The sequence below is a fragment of the Leguminivora glycinivorella genome, chromosome 10 (genome assembly GCF_023078275.1).
Source record: "Leguminivora glycinivorella isolate SPB_JAAS2020 chromosome 10, LegGlyc_1.1, whole genome shotgun sequence".
Classification (NCBI taxonomy): domain Eukaryota; kingdom Metazoa; phylum Arthropoda; class Insecta; order Lepidoptera; family Tortricidae; genus Leguminivora; species Leguminivora glycinivorella.
Genome location: NC_062980.1, coordinates 24,963,699 through 24,981,226, shown reverse-complemented (window position 1 = coordinate 24,981,226; position 17,528 = coordinate 24,963,699). Strand labels below are relative to the sequence as shown.

General features: G+C 37.4%; 1 protein-coding gene across 1 annotated transcript in view; it reads left to right on the top strand.

Annotated features, from left to right (window-relative positions):
* Window positions 1–16,628, top strand: part of LOC125230490 (protein hairy) — a 39,019-nt gene extending 22,391 nt beyond the window's left edge. Inside the window, exons 2-4 of the mRNA XM_048135652.1 lie at window positions 11,201–11,296; window positions 12,667–12,943; window positions 13,334–16,628. Coding sequence (XP_047991609.1) covers window positions 11,201–11,296; window positions 12,667–12,943; window positions 13,334–13,605 — 645 coding nt within the window. The 3' untranslated portion in view covers window positions 13,606–16,628. The remainder of the gene's footprint in view (window positions 1–11,200; window positions 11,297–12,666; window positions 12,944–13,333) is intronic.
* The last annotated feature ends 900 nt before the right edge of the window (window positions 16,629–17,528 follow it).

Sequence of the window (17,528 nt, the reverse complement as noted above, 5' to 3'; positions counted from 1 at the left end):
GAATATTCATAATATGGATATTAAATATTTTAGAATCGCAGCAGCAATGCGAGTAGAGATACAGAATTAATAACTGTATATGTAAATTAATAATTGTATGACCAATGACCTCACACATAAATTTACCAGTTTAGGTGACAGAAGGCGAATCCAATTTGTAAACATTAAATGTGCTAAGGAAAAGAATATTTCCGATTTTCAACGGGACACGGCTGAAGGGGCGAGCTGGTTTCGACTGCGCCCATGCATCTCAATTGTCCAGAAAGTTCATTCGAAGATCATTCTGCTTATAATAATCTGAGTAATCACAGTGAAAGGTTTGACAGTATTTCAGCTAACATGTAGAGAGACTTGCTAGCTTCGTCGGTCGGGCTTCGTCTTGGACACAACGCGGATAGTTCAGCGTTTCTTGTATGTCACTACGAGCACCCTAACCATCGGCAGCGTAGGCCATGCACTGGCCGACTAGGTGTGGCACTTTGGATTACGTTTTTATAATAAATTAATGATAGTTTGTATTGTTTTGGTAATATATTTTCTACTCGTATACTACTCGTTTGGTACTCGTATAAACCTAAACTGATATAATAAATGAATAAAAAGAAATAATTAGTGAAACTTTGACATAAGTAATAATTAATGAGACTAAATGCGTTTTCACATTATCCGATCCGATATCGGATGCAGGACTGATATTTAAATCCTTCCGACATCCGATATCGGATCGGATAATGTGAAAACGGACTAAGACAATAGATACCTTGTTAGTGTTATATACCTATGCCTATGTATATCCCACCAAAAACATTCTGTAAAAAATAGCCGTCTCGATGGAGCTGCTTGTTTATCTCTAAAAAGTAATGAAATCTACATAAAGTTCCTTACTGCGATTTCTCTATTATTATAGTTAACTAGCCTTTGCCCGCGGCTTCGCTCGCGTTAAATACGAACATCTCTCCACAAACTTCCATCCTCCATTCTAAGGAAGTGGGGGGATATAAAAAGAGACAAAAGGTAGCCTATGTCACTTTCCATCCCTTCAACGTCAATACGTCGCTCCGTTTTACCGTGAAAGATGGACAAACAAACAGTCACACACACTTTCCCATTTATAATATTAGTATGGATGTTGTGTGACTGTGTGGGCCGTTGAAGTGTAGCGATGCTGGCGACAGATTGGTGCAATCACAGATGTCATATATACCATAGATCAAGCAAACGTATCTACTTAGCGTGTCAAATGAACTCAGTGAAATCCACTGAGTTGTCCGTCTTTACTCGCAGCTTGCAGCTTTCGGGCGTCAATTTTTGTAAGTTGAAGTCAACCAAAACATAAAAAATGCCTCGTTACGTGATATTCAATTGCAACAACACAAAAATTATGAACAATCAAGAGCCTGAGACATATTTAAAATTACAGGCAAGAATCAACTTCAGTACAAAATTTGACACGCTCGGCCCCTATACAAATATATGAATTTGTTTCTTCTATCTAAATTAAGTTCTGTGGGTGCAATGGTGTCATGGAGCACCTGGTTATAAACTTCTTTATACCCTTGTGTATAAAGAAGTTCATATTCGATGGTCCGAGCTAAGGTTCGTAAATCCATGAAGCCGAGCTGATAATCGTTGACGCTAAACGCCGATCGAAACGTAGTCTGAAGTGGGTGATAGACGTACGATACGAGCAAGTATGCGTACTGATGCGTACTTAAGGCTCGACGACCTTTTTCGATTGTGTAAGGTCGTTTTCACATTATCCGATCCGATATCGGATGTCGGAAGGATTTCTATAGAAAGCATCCAAGATGGTGCCTGTAATGTATGGGATATCGGTCCGACATCCGATATCGGATCGGATAATGTGAAAACGCACTAAGTACGCGTAAAAACCGCCGCGCATAGTAGTCGACCATCCAACGCGTACTTGCTCGTACGCCTATCACCCACTTGACGTCGCGCCAACACTTTATGGAAAAAACGGGTTTTCGACAACTACCAATAAGATTTTAGACATTCAAAAATCTTCAATAATACTCAACTGTTTCGGTCGCACTCGTTCAAATATAGGATAGGATAGGTGTGAGCGAGACGGTCAGGAGATTGATTGTCAACATGATATCTATCATAAACACCGTTCGAAATGGCCTCATTAAAATCTAAATTTTAAATATATTGAAAGTAATATTACTAATCATTGACGTCACGCTCAAAATGAAAGAGATAGAAAATTTGACAGTATGGTACTCTTTTGCATGATTGTCATAATTCAAAATAAGAACGATGGCTTGCGTTGTAAACAGGGACTGAAACATGACATGGGCCCCTAGCGTCATCTATATACTTTTCACTGTATCACTTGTAATGCCGTTGAACTACCGCGTGCGTATTTTAAAAAAAAAAAACGACATTTTTATTCAAATGACACTCTTAGTGACATCTAGCGACATAGATTTACGGCTGCCAACGGGGTACGGTATTTAGTATGGACTCTGCTGGTCCTTTATAATCGTCCTTGATTTAGTCTGTATTTATTATTCTTCGAAACGCCGCGTGGCAGACGTTCCGGGTTGGCGCGGCGCAAAAGCGTGCCTCTGCCAAATCTAAACTGTTATCTTGCCTGTTCACGAAAGTACCGAAATATCGTGCAGTTGCTGCTATTGCTATATGACACATGTTGAAGTGTAAGGTCTGAACAGAGAAGCGTGCGGCGTGCATGTCAAACATTGAAGCTCATACAAGTCTCCTATTAGTCGACGCTGCGTACGGTGGACGCACGCTCGCACGCTCCGCTGCTGCACGCCCCGCCGTGTCGTCATACAAACTATGCAGCGTCGACTCAGAACACTTGTATGAGCTGCAATTGTTCGACATGCACGCCGCACGCCCGCGCCGCTGTTCGCCCAATATGAACGTGAACTCAGATCTGAGTGTCACGAAAACTTCAGCTGTTTCATGTTCAGTTTACGCCTTGTGAATATCGAGCAATGTGTGTCTTTACTGTTTCTAGCTCTATTATAGTTTGGCATCGTTAATTAGCATTAACAGTGCGGCGCCAAGCTGCCGCTGTATTTAAATATATCCTCCACAGCTAACTGATATTACATAACTCTTGTTAGGAAGACGTAAGGTCTACAATAGTTTAGAGACTGTTAGAATTCTCTTATTGTTTTTGAAGGAGTAGTAAATGTTTGTCAGTCATGCAGTCATATGTCGGTCGCAACTCGCGAGTGTCGCGAGTAATGTCAAGTGATGAGCATAAGCGTTAGGTAATTAATGGGCCGAAATCATAATAATTCGTATTAGTAATTCAAAAATTATTATAACAGTTACTAGTAGATGCCAGAACTCCTAAGGGTTTTCCAAGCCTATCAATGTGGAATCGCTCGCTGAACGCATGCGTGTATGTACAATCAACCAATTGGAACCCTAGGCCACTGTAAAACTATGTCATAGTGACGTTATAAATCAGATTGTAAGAAATCTCTTATTGCTTGTCATTTTGACATCGTTGGCCTAGGGTTCTAATTGGTTGTACATACAGTATATGTTCATACTAACGAGCTATTTTCGGTCGCCTAAACGATTACGCGTCGATGCGTTTGGGGAGACCCTTATTATATAGCTCTTCCGTATTCACCAACAAGCCATGAGATTATGGCTTTGGCTAGGCCAATCTTTGGGAAACGCGCCGGCGCGTGGCGTGTAATCGTGCGTCACGTGGAGCCTCGCGCGTGACGCGCGCCGCCGCCGCCGCTCCGCGTCATCGCTTCCAATCATAACCTTCACCTTGGGACTCACTCTGCTATCACTGTATCTCTAGAAACTAACAACATTAGACTAAAATCATGGCGGCCATTACCATAGGACGGACGTGTTTCGATATCATTTAATACAGTATCTAATATCTAATAATAATTGATAATAAATGCACTGGCTCGACCAACATCTTGAGAGACTCGCTAGGTGGCTGGATCAAGGGTCAGATGCAGAAGGCGGTGATCTTGGAACGGCGCAGATAGTCTGACAGTTCCTCTCTCTGCAGCCCTAACCTCTAGCTGATGCTTGGGCCTTGCCCTGCTGCTGGCGGCACCCTGTTTTGGCGGCGGTTTGTTTTGTTTCTGATTCTGAACGAGTTAGTTTGAATCCAAACAGCACTTTTCGCGTGGCGTCCCTAACCAGGCGTCACGTGTTTCCTCGCGCGTGTCGCTTACACGTCATCGTTTCCAATCACGACGACCTTCACCTTGGGACGCACGCGCCACGCTTTGCTATCAGCAATCATACCACGGATCAGTCTAGAGATGTCAATAGATGAAATGTGGTTGTTATTAGTGAATGGAATAACTTTCGGAACAGCTCGGGATTCCGAATATAAATAATGTTTGGGACGAACGCGCTATGCTTTACCATCAATATCAATTTTACTATCGTAAAATAAGGTAGGCAGCTATCTCTAGAGTCTAGACATAAGAATATAAATAGTTAAGTAATGTGATGGTGAGTGGATGGAATAACATCCGAAAGTGTTTGTGATTCTGAATAAAAATAACAAACTAATAGATCCAGTCTACAGAGTGAACTGTGTTTGTGATTCTGAATAAAAATAACAAACTAATAAGGTGAAATACCCCATAATGGACGGGGATGCCATTATGGACAAAAAACACAAATCCTTAAAAATAAGTAGCTAAAATTAGTTTCTAAAAACTGACGGCTATGTACCATAAACTAGAGTTGTAGAGCTGTTTCATTTTGAAGTTTCAATTAATTCAGTTATTTCTGAAGGATTTAGCGACAAGATAAAATTCATCAGTTTACTGAAAAAAATATCAAGACGAATTCTTAGTAATGTTGCTAAGAGAGTTGAGTTCATGTAAAAAATAATAAAAAAATAATACTCGGTGTAAACTTGAATGCGTTTTACTTACTGCATTAGGCATGAGATAAGGTATAAAACATACTAGTTTGTTGCTCCAAAGATATAAAGAAATGGGTGTGTGTGTGGATTGAGTGAGCACCTTCCGAAAATAAAAAAAAATATGCTGATCATTTAGTAAAAGTTCTAAAACAATTGTAAAACGAATCTCTGAATTTGTAAAAAGATAAATCAAAAGATACAGCCATTAACATGTGCTCACTCAGTTCTCACAAACTACCAACGAAAACAGTGAATATATTCATTTAACATATAATATTTATATACTAACATTTAGTAAAAAATAGGCCAACCTACTCCTATAAATATTAGATCACCTAGTGACGTATTAAATTTTTTACAAATAGTTTCTTATGCTCACTCAATCCACACACTTTTGAAAAGCCAAATTTTGATGAAAAACATAAGATTTAGACCGCTATTATATGTGTATAGTTTAGTAAAAGTGAAATGGGAATTTGTAAAATACAAAACGAACCACTAACGTGTCAGGTTTTTTTATAATAAATTTTTGTAAGTGCTCACTCAGTCCACACGTTTTGAGAAAGTTAAAAATGTAAATATCTTACGATTTGTAGCACCTAAGACACTCGAAAGTACTTCAACATTTAGTAAAAATTTTTACTAAATATCCACCATCTAATATTTTATATTCGTTGTCTGGTTTTAAAGATATTCAGACATAACTTTTCTCATACAAATGTATCAAGTAGGGTGACCACACTATGTCGGCTCCTGATTTTCCCCACCTTCCCATTGTCATATTGAGATTGGGGAGTTTCGTTCGTTCAATTTTGATAATATTAAACTAATACCATATTAATTCTCCATCTGCAAACTGTTTTTAGGTTATATTCTTGGCCTAGTGATGATGTGTATTGTGTAATTTTTATCGACGTCAGGATAATAACCATATCGACATGCATGCATTAAAAAGGACATGAATAATAATTGGTAAGAAACAAAGAATATAATACTTCACTAGTAAGAAACCAGAACCTGGTAATCTAATCGCGCTAACAGATGAGCGTACCGGATTTGTAAGTGGGAGCGAGAAATAGTTATTCTTTTCTCGCTCCCACTTACAAATCCGGTAAACTATTATCAAAATTAAACGAAACTCCCCAATCTCAATATGACAATGGGAAGGTGGGGAAAATCAGGAGCCGACATAGTGTGGTCACCCTACTTGATACATTTGTATGAGAAAAGTTATGTCTGAATATCTTTAAAACCAGACAACGAATATAAAATATTAGATGGTGGATATTTAGTAAAAATTTTTACTAAATGTTGAAGTACTTTCGAGTGTCTTAGGTGCTACAAATCGTAAGATATTTACATTTTTAACTTTCTCAAAACGTGTGGACTGAGTGAGCACTTACAAAAATTTATTATAAAAAAACCTGACACGTTAGTGGTTCGTTTTGTATTTTACAAATTCCCATTTCACTTTTACTAAACTATACACATATAATAGCGGTCTAAATCTTATGTTTTTCATCAAAATTCGGCTTTTCAAAAGTGTGTGGATTGAGTGAGCATAAGAAACTATTTGTAAAAAATTAAATACGTCACTAGGTGATCTAATATTTATAGAGGTAGGTTGGCCTATTTTTTACTAAATGTTAGTATATAAATATTATATGTTAAATGAATATATTCACTGTTTTCGTTGGTAGTTTGTGAGAACTGAGTGAGCACATGTTAATGGCTGTATCTTTTGATTTATCTTTTTACAAATTCAGAGATTCGTTTTACAATTGTTTTAGAACTTTTACTAAATGATCAGCATATTTTTTTTTATTTTCGGAAGGTGCTCACTCAATCCACACACACACAGAAATGGCGTTATTTTGCAACTGTCCATTACTGGAACCGAAAAACTGCCTACCTCCTATGATGGACAAGGAACAATTTACAAAACCAAAATTTACAAGAAACAATCCTATGTTAAAATAACTCAAACTAATTGCATTTATGGTATATAATATTGACTCATTGAGTATCAGTTGGCTTTAAAAGTAAAATTTTAAACTTATTTCACTGTCCATAATGGGGGATCCATTACTGGAGAACTGCCGTCCATAATTGGAGAAAAAACACCTATTTTTAATTTGTTAACTATGAAGAAACCAATAGGAGTATCCATACTGCAATACGCTTGAAATGTAAAAGAAGGATTGGACATTTAACTGATTTAAGATTTAACACGCTTAACGGTAGAATTTTTACATTTATGAGTGAAATATCAAAAAGACGCGAAATTTTATCTTAAACTGTCCATGATTGGGTCCGTTACCTTAGATACAGGCTACAGACTTGAACTAAAAACGAAATGCCTCCTCGTTACAACGAGGAGGCATTTCGTTTTTAGGGTTCCGTAGTCAACTAGGAACCCTTATAGTTTCGCCATGTCTGTCTGTCTGTCCGTCCGTCCGTCCGTCCGTCCGTCCGCGGATAATCTCAGTAACTGTAAGCACTAGAAAGCCGAAATTTGGTACCAATATGTATATCAATCACGCCAACAAAGTGCAAAAATAAAAAATGGAAAAAAATGTTTTATTAGGGTAGCCCCCCTACATGTAAAGTGGGGGCTGATTTTTTTTTTTCATTTCAACCCTAACCTGTGATATATTGTTGGATAGGTATTTAAAAATGAATAAGGGTTTACTAAGATAGTTTTTTGATAATACTAATATTTTCGGAAATAATCGCTCCTAAAGGAAAAAAAAGTGCGTCCCCCCCCTCTAACTTTTGAACCATATGTTTAAAAAATATGAAAAAAATCACAAAAGTAGAACTTTATAAAGACTTTCTAGGAAAATTGTTTTGAACTTGATAGGTTCAGTAGTTTTTGAGAAAAATACGGAAAACTACGGAACCCTACACTGAGCGTGGCCCGACACGCTCTTGGCCGGTTTTCGTTCAAGTAGTTCACAGCTGGGCAAAGAGCTCTGCAGTATCGTCCTTTTCAAATTTTGTGTAAAAAATCGGAACGACACTATTAATATTGCCCCTTTTTAGTTTCTACTCTTTTTTGCCATACTTTGTATACTTACGAGATTCCATACTGCGTTATGATTATAATGGGTACCTAACCCATACGAGACATGGAGTTGAACATGAGATTAATGTCTGTTTTTGTCGTTCCGTACTTGGTTCGCAGTAATGTTCGCGTGGGACGCATAATGTGGGTTATTTAGAACTCAATCACATTGCCAATGTCCGTAACTGTCGTTATGGTGATTGAGAACTCAATTTCAGGTTCAGGGTTATCAAATTTATGGGGATTTTAGGGCTACTTGCACTAAAAGGGTTAGTCAACTAGTCGTTTATGGAGGGCCAAACTGCTGGTTGTCTATTGTTTGCCCGACAGTCATTTAACATAATATTCATTTGCCCGAATCTAACTTGCCTGAATTTCATTTGCCCGAATGATTTGTTTACCATAAAAATCATATGACATACTCGTTGTTTATCCGAATATTACCTTCCATAATCATACAATGCCATACTATTTGTTAGCCATATTATTAAGTGCAATAATATGGTTTCATAGAATATTCAAACGCCATAAGCAATTATTGCCATATTAATTGTTGGGGATACCCCCATTTGCCAGAATTTCATTTGCCATAATTTTATTTGCCACCCTATTCAACAATCATAATATTGTTTCTCATAACATCTTATGCCATAATCATTGTTTACTATATTAATCAAGTGCCAGAAACTTTGTTTCCCATGAAGTCAGTTTCCATAATGTCATTTGTCAGAATCATCGAAATCAGTAATTACCACATTCCATACCATCATTTGTCATCCAAATTAGCGACCCGAAAAGTCAATTTCCATAATGTGATTTGGCAGAATCATCGAAATGCGTAATTATCACAGAGACGACACTACTAGAAGTACTAAAAAGAATGGGATAAGAATGAATCTGCTATCAGAGAGTAGGTTAGGTTAGGTTAGAACTGTGACCACCTGAAAAATAAAACTGCTATCAGAAAGTAGGTTAGGTTAGGTTAGAACTGTGACCCCTGGAAAATGAAACTGCTTGAAAAGTAGGTTAGGTTAGGTTAGAACTGTGACCCCCTGGAAAATGAAACTGCTATCAGAAAGTAGGTTAGGTAATAATATGGGCAATAATTAATATGGCAATAATTGCTTATGGCGTTTGAATATTATATTAAACCATATTATTGCACTTAATAATATGGCTAACAAATAGTATGGCATTGTATGATTATGGAAGGTAATGTTCGGATAAACAACCAGTATGTCATACAATTTTTATGGTAAACAAATCATTCGGGCAAATGAAATTCAGGCAAGTTAAATTCGGGCATATGAATATTATGTTAAATGACTGTCGGGCAAACAATAGACAACCTAATTGTTGCCCATATTATTACCTAACCTAACCTACTTTCTGATAGCAGTTTCATTTTCCAGGGGTCACAGTTCTAACCTAACCTAACCTACTTTTCCAGCAGTTTCATTCTCCAGGGGGTCACAGTTCTAACCTAACCTAACCTACTTTCTGATAGCAGTTTCATTTTCCAGGGGGACACAGTTTTAACCTAACCTAACCTACTTTCTGATAGCAATTTCATTCTCTAGTCCTTCTAGTACCTATTATAGTAGTTTTCGATTCTGCCAAAGCACATTATGGAAATTGACTTTTCTGGACGCTAATTTGTATGACAAATGATGGTATGGAATGTGGTAATTACGGATTTCGATTATTCTGACAAATGACATTATGGAAACTGACTTTATGGGAAACAAAGTTTCTGGCACTAGATTAATATAGTAAACAATGATTATGGCATAAGTTGTTATGAGAAACAATATTATGATTGTTGAATAGGATGGCAAATAAAATTATGGCAAATGAAATTCTGGCAAATGGGGGTATCCCCCAAACTGCTACCTGAAAACTCAGAGACTAATTGATTTGGCTTTCAAAATTCATAATTTTGTTGCCATCGAGCTGATCACAGAAACCATTATATACAGATTGGCAAAAAAAATACACTTTTCTCATACAAAAGTGACTCAATATTGTTCACATGTAAAACGGTTTACAAACGCGGTGGCTCCCCTTTTAATTTTCTACTTTTTTTTCCAAGCAACATTATTTGAGATTATTAGAATTGTCTCCACAAGCATTAAAATTAAATAGTTGCCTGTAGGAAGAAATGTTCATGAAATGTTGAAAACTATTGTTGACCTGCTTTTGTCGGATACGCTCCTAGCACGGTCACGGTATGATACGGTTTAGTGAACAAAAACCTTAAGCAAAATGCATATGAAATTTTACATGTCCAACTGTCCAGAGATTTTGTTTTATTGTTGAAACTTTACGGATCATAACTTAAACCACTTACATGCAACGTATAAGGTCAAGCGAAGATGTATTACTCGTAACTTCAACTTATAAACAACAACAGCCTTAATTGATCATAAATAAACCTTAAACTCCTTACAACAAGGTTTATAATGACTATAATTAGCCAGCAAATGCTGTGGACGGTGGTACTCAACCTTCAACTGTCAGTTTTTAATGCAAATTAAATTACGACGAAGACAAAATGTGCAGCCGACCGACTCATCCTTACAGGGGAGCACAGATAGCCAACACGAGATAGAGTATATTTTTAACCCCCGACGCAAAAACGACGGGGTGTTATAAGTTTGACGTGTCTGTCTGTCTGTGTGTGTGTCTGTGGCATCGTAGCTCCCGAACGGATGAACCGATTTAGATTTTTTTTGTACGAAAGCTGAGGTAGTCGGGACTGTTCTTAGTCATGTTTCATGAAAATCGGTCTACTATGTCGCGGTCAAGGCTTTTTCGAAATTTTAATTTTGTGGGTAGGTTATTTATCTCTAGCTGTTCAAAGATAAGATAAAAATAGTCATATTTTAAAGTAATTAGGTATATTGCAATGCGTTTGTACAGGCCTATAAAATGGTCTCCCATTCAATTTTTTATTAATATTTTCATTTGTTATGATTGCATTTATTTTGGTACCAAGTGTTGATTTGTGAATCAACCTAAAATATAAAATGCCACCTTCACCATCTTTTATAATACATATATTGCCTTCGTAATCATGTACCCTAGCCCTTGTCCATATTCTTTCAACTCATATTTTGCCAAACTGCAAGATCGATGCATAAACGCGATCTACCGGAGGCGATCCATTATTTTTTGCAGTGATATTAATAATGACTGTTTCTTTGTTGCAGAGTAATAAGCCGATAATGGAGAAGCGACGGCGCGCGCGCATCAACAACTGCCTCAACGAACTGAAGGCGCTCATACTGGACGCTATGAAGAAAGACGTGAGTAGCTCATCATCCTCCTTGCGTTATTCCGGCATTCGCCACGGCTCATGGGAGCCGGGGGTTCGCTTGCATTCGAAACTAATCCCAAGATTTGTCGTAGGCACTAGATTTACGAAAACAACTGCCATATGATATGACCTTCCAAGACGTGAGTAACTAACATACATATACTCCATATCAAATACGAAGGCCCGATAGCACTTGAGATGGTTATTTTATTAGGCGTCAAATAGGATTAGTTTTCACTGTTTTCACAAAAGATGGTCGGAGCCTTTTTAGTTGTGGTATTTTTCCTCGCACTTTCGCTTTTTGCATGCAGTTTGCAGTTGCACCGACGATTGAGGTGCTCCTAATTAGATAACAAAAGAAAAACATTATGAGCCTTAAGTTTCAAGTAAGTACTATAGGGCCTTCGTATTTGAAATGGAGTATAACTACATAATCTTACTGTTTCCCCCAGAAGGGTAGGCAAGGCACAAGAAACTTCTCAAGTTAAAGGGCCGGACTATAGTAATAATTTTCGGCTTTAACTGCATTTTTGTATATATTTATAACATTTTTTTAAATACTCTAGTATAAATAAACTATTACATTGCCAATTAAAGTATCTTATACCTTTGTTTAAAAGAAATATTACCCATTATTGTATCGCTTCGGAAAACGAATTAAGCCATCAATACGTCAATTCATCAATCATGATTTTTTATTTTATATTTATGCGTCCCAATCACATGGCTAACGGGAGGTATGTCCGTCGAAAAAAGGACAAGTCGGCTATATGTCACTTAGTCCCTTTCATCCGTCAGTATGATGCCTACTTAAGCCTTATATGCGACATCGTTACTTAAATGACAATGTCATTATCTGTAGTGCTTGTATTTTTTCGTGGAGTCCAATTTAGGTCTTGGTTCGTTAAGACAATAATTCAATGTTATGTAGGTTGTTATTATTGTCACATTGCCTTGCCCGACTGCTGGACAAAGGTCTCTTAGGGTCGGTTGTACCAAACCGTCTTTCACTGTTAAAACGTTCGCTAGATTGTATGGAAAGTACATTGATGTGTTAGTTCACCGTGGTTGATGCCACTGACCCTTGGAAGAACTTCCACACATCTCTATTCTCGGAAGTCTCCCACCAGTTTCTGTCAAAGACTTTGAACTCGTCCCGTCATCTTTGAGGTGGTTCGCCTTTTCTAGGAATTTCTAGGACCAGGATATCTGCCAAGTCATCCGGCATACGGTAGACGTGTTCCAGTCTTATTTGAACTTGACGGCATATGCATCTAACATCTATTATTCCAGTAAATGGGCCTTGAGTTTAGACTAAAATTTTTTTGTGTTATTCTACAGCAGTCATTCTTGTTACAGCCAGCCCGCCACTCAAAACTGGAGAAGGCTGACATCCTGGAGATGACAGTGAAGCACCTCGAAGGCCTCCGTACCGAGTCATCGCCGGACCGGTTCCGTGCCGGATACCGGCACTGCCTGTCCGAAGTCGCCCGGTTTCCGGGGCTAGAAGCTGGGTTAAAGAAACGCCTGGTGAAGCACCTGGAGGGGAATGTAGCTAGGCCTCCTGGAGCGCCGACGCCACCGTCTGATGCTGAAGACGCGAACGCTGTACCGCATTCTACTATTTTAATATCAGGTTAGTTCTGTGATGGCTACAAGCATTGCCTGTCTAAAGAACCAGTCAGTCTAGAAATAATCTTCGGCGTAAGCACGATCCAAAATTCTCAGTGATATTCCTTCTGTTGTAAACTTAAATAAACGTTAAATAAATAGTGTCTTTTAAACAAAGTGTTTTCAATAAATCGGATCCATCATAGACATCGTCTGATACAGAAGACGACAGGCAGAAGATGTAGGTTCGGCAATTTTCAAGAAAGACAATATGACACTTTTGAAAATAGTACTTAGTATTTTTTTAAGAAAAACAGAAGTACCCGCCAGCACTATCCTTTATAATTATGTAGGTTCTGTAATTTTTGAGAAGTACAAAAATTATGACCAGATTCTAACCAGCTCCTCTTTCCAGCGGGTCCCGGCTCCGGAGTCCGCCTGGTCCCCACTCGCCTCTCCAACGGGGACCTCGCGCTCGTCCTCCCGGCCGGCGTCAGCGCCAGCGCCCTCGGCGCGGTGCCCACCCTCGTGCCCCTCTCCCCGCGAGCCTCCTCCGCCTCCTCAGAGCCCCGCTGCTTCTCGCCGGCCAGCTCTGGTTGGGGATCACCACCACCTGCTGATGAACCTGCACCTTTAGCGTTAGTTACTAGGAAGACTACGGAGGATAAGCCGTGGAGACCGTGGTGACAGTTTTTTGTATCTGCTTTTTGAGGATTCTGAATGTTGTGGGGTCTAAAGTGTTTCTGGTTGCTGTTTGGGTGCATTCCAAAAAATGCCCGTTACTAAATGCTTTTGTTTTGTACGGCAGCTACTTCAATCAAATCCGTAAAACTCGAGAAAATGCTGCCAATTTATTTTAACCAAGTCACGAAAGATTGTCAGAGACTAAATCGCTTTCTTAGCATTTTCAGAAGTATTACAAGAATCGCTTCTCGTTAGGGACATTTGGTGGAATTTTAGTGTCTAAATATTTGAAACCTGCACTTGAAACCCATTGAAGGCAGAGGATTATTTTTCAAGACTTCCATTCAGAATTCTCAAAAGACCACGAGCATGCATAAATACTTAATATTGGATTCTGTGATATACTTTTAAGTCTGTGAATGGCGAGAATGAAGTTCCTAGATTAAATAAAAGCGTGTGTTTTATTTAAGTTTGTAAATATAGAAAGTGTAAATTTTTCTCAAGCTACTTGCATGGCCAGTACAAGTGTGTGTGCGATATTTTAAGGATATGTATTTCTATTTCATTTAGAGTCCAGTTTAGAATTCTCAATTTGTTATGAGTTTGATGCGATATTGAAGATGTACGTCGATTACAAAGACGATAATCAGGTGTTTATCAAAACCATTATGATTTGTTGATTCAGAATCGACTTCTTGGCCTTTATTTTAAAGTCGCATTGATTTAGTCTTCCTTAAGTTAAATGTAGATCCTTAGTTATGGTTTGTATATTTGTGAAAGACATCTGAGGCAGTATTTCGTATTATTATGTGAGAGAACGGTGTGTTCGATATATTTTATACAGAATTATTAAATAAATCTTATTTTGTTTTTATTTCTGTACGTCGCGCCATTGTTAATAAGAGGGGAAGCGTTGAAAAGGTTAACCTACTCTTTTTTTGGCTTTGCTAACACTTAATAATATGTGACATTCCATGTCAAAAGGGTCCATTATCAATAAAGACCTTTTTATCAGAAATTGTATTAGAATTTTTGATGAAGAGTAACTTCAACACATTAAAGGACACTTTGGACGTGGAAAATATATAATCGCTATTAGTTACGACATACACTTAAGATATATAAACAACTTAATTGTCCATCTAAAGAATTCTGTGTGCCTTACAGCAAAATCGAATAGTCTTCCAATACTTAGATGTAAGTGAGATTAAAATTATAATTTATGTTAAGTGCTCGAGAAAAAAATCGATGGCGCATAAGTGTATTAAAATCGCAAAAGTATAGCCCTATCAAATCCAATTCAATTTCACTACTTTTTATCGACATATAAAACCAGTGGTTTAAAATAAAAGTACCTACACACATATACAAGTGTTATGACTGCATGGTTTAAATATTTCTAAAAATCTTTGAAAATATAATGTAACGTTATTTGTTTCTACCATTTATTGTTTTTATACTATACCAATTCTACTGCTTCGAAAAAAGAACTTAGTTTCGAAAAAAGATGTAAAATAACTCTTTTAATTTCTTTAGAGCACTGTTTATCACTTACTAGTTTTTTAAGTTAATATAACGTACCTACATTTAATATAAAATTGTGTCATTTTTCTAGTAAAAAGTCCCATTATTTGAAAAAAGTTAACTTCATGTCATCTGGGATCGGCTCTCGTACAGTCAGCTGCAGAGAAAAGTAGACCACATTTGTATGCAAGGGGGTCTAGGAAGCTTTGACAGGTTATTGCTATACTACATTTCAAATACGAAGGCCCAATAGTACTTGAAACTTAGAAAAGGGCTTCTTATCTAAGTAGGACCACTTCAAACTGGCACGTATCGGCGCAAACTTTAAACAACTAAAGCGAAAGTGCGAGTAAAATAATGCCAAACCGAAAAAAGGTCTGGCCATCTTTTTTATTATAAATGGGCTTACTTTTGGCCACATACTAGCCAAAGGCAGAGACGTGGCTTACGACGGAGTGAGCTCGCCCAGAAGGTGCCTGTTCACTCTTGATTTGAAGGTAACCATATAACCATAACCATATGAGCTCGGAAATATAGCCGCCGGCAAGGAATTCCACTCCTTGGCAGTGCGTAGGTATAAGAAAAGAAGAAGCAAACCTGTTTTCACTAAAAAAATCTTAACGCCTAATGATCGGCTCAAGTGCTATCGGGCCTTTCTATTTGAAATGGAGTATGATAAAGGTAGAAACAAATCTTCAGTGAGTTACAAAGTGGGACTTTTGACTAATTTTCGACACAAATGCTCAATAACTTAGTTTGTTACCGAAAGAAAACAGTCGATTAGTGTCTTCCTTTATAAGTTACCTAAAGAAAGAGCCAGCAAAATAAGTATTGTAAATGAAAAAAATGTACCTCTATTTTATGAATAACTAACACTCATGATAACTTTACATGGCTATCTTGTAAATGCTTACATTGCTGCCTGGGCCTAAGGTTCTAGTGTTTGAAGTAGTGCACGCACATATGATATGCCACGCCGGCCATATGCCACCTCTAATAAATAACAGTATATTACAAAGCGCACGTCAACGCTACGCATACGCATGCGGTGTACGTGCCCGCCTTGTTCATGGATTTATGATTTAGTAAAGATGGCTCATCATTCATATTATATTTACTTTATTTTTACATACATGCGTTTTTAACCTTAGTAAATCAATTGTAGATTTAAGTTAAGAAAATATTCAATAAATGACTTCATAAAAAAATGGAAGGCATGCACTTAATTTTGATTTTCTATTAAATACTAAAGTTATGTGCAAATATTTTTAAGATGTCACTTAATTCAAAATATTAAACTTTTATTGTGTGTAACTACATATATTTACCTTTTTATGTCTTCTTATAAAGTATATTAGAGTATATATCGTGATATTAAATACTAAGATGCCTCTGTTGTATAAGGTACCTAAAAGTGTACAGTTTCTAAAACTAAGAGCTAAATGTACCTAAAAGAATATGCCATTTAAGTAAAATAGAAATACATTTATGATAACAAAGTATATTAAAGTATTTTATTTGATTAGCCTTAGAATCCTTTTATATCGATATGAATAAATATGTAGAGACCAAATCATCACAGCACCAAAACCGATAAGTATTACATACTTTGCCAATAAGTACCGATTCCATCACCTTGAAATAACGTTGACCTTGGGCGCTTCGAAAGTGGTATACCTACTCCATTTGTAATACGAAGGCCCGATAGTACTAGAAGTGAGTTTTCAGGCAAATATGCATTCATCGGGCTTCCAATAGGCTACTGGACTCATATCGTATTTGGCACAATACATGACTGTCTTCTGTAGTATTTGACATAAAAAACCAATATTTATATATTTTGGGTATTAAAAGTGTTTGATCATTAGTATCACTACGTTTTTTTTTGCCTCCGAAAACGCTGTCAGCTATGTAGTGACGTCATCGAATTCGAACTAGTTTACTTCATGTCAAAACAATCACTGACATATTGAACTTTTTGCCTCATACTCAAAAGTCAGAACATGTTGTTTTCGAATAGAATGACCTGATACACAGATAATCTATAGATTATCGACATGACTGTGTTGTTTTTGCCTGATTACGTAAAAGTATATTATTATTATTATTTCCTTTATTTATCTTTTTTCTTATGCTAGGTTTTTTACAATATGAGTATAAAAGTAAAATAAAAAAAAACACTTACAAAACAATATAAAAACATATAAACATATTATAAAAAACCTAACCTAGGGTGCCGCCAGCAGCGGGGCAGGGCCCAAGCTGCCGGTGGTTAGGGCTGCAGAGAGAGGAACCGTCGAACTATCCGCGCTGTGTCCAAGATCACCGCCTTCTGCATCTGGCCCTTGATCCAGCCACCTAGCGAGAGTCTCTTAAGATGTTGGTCGAGACTCTTCGCTATG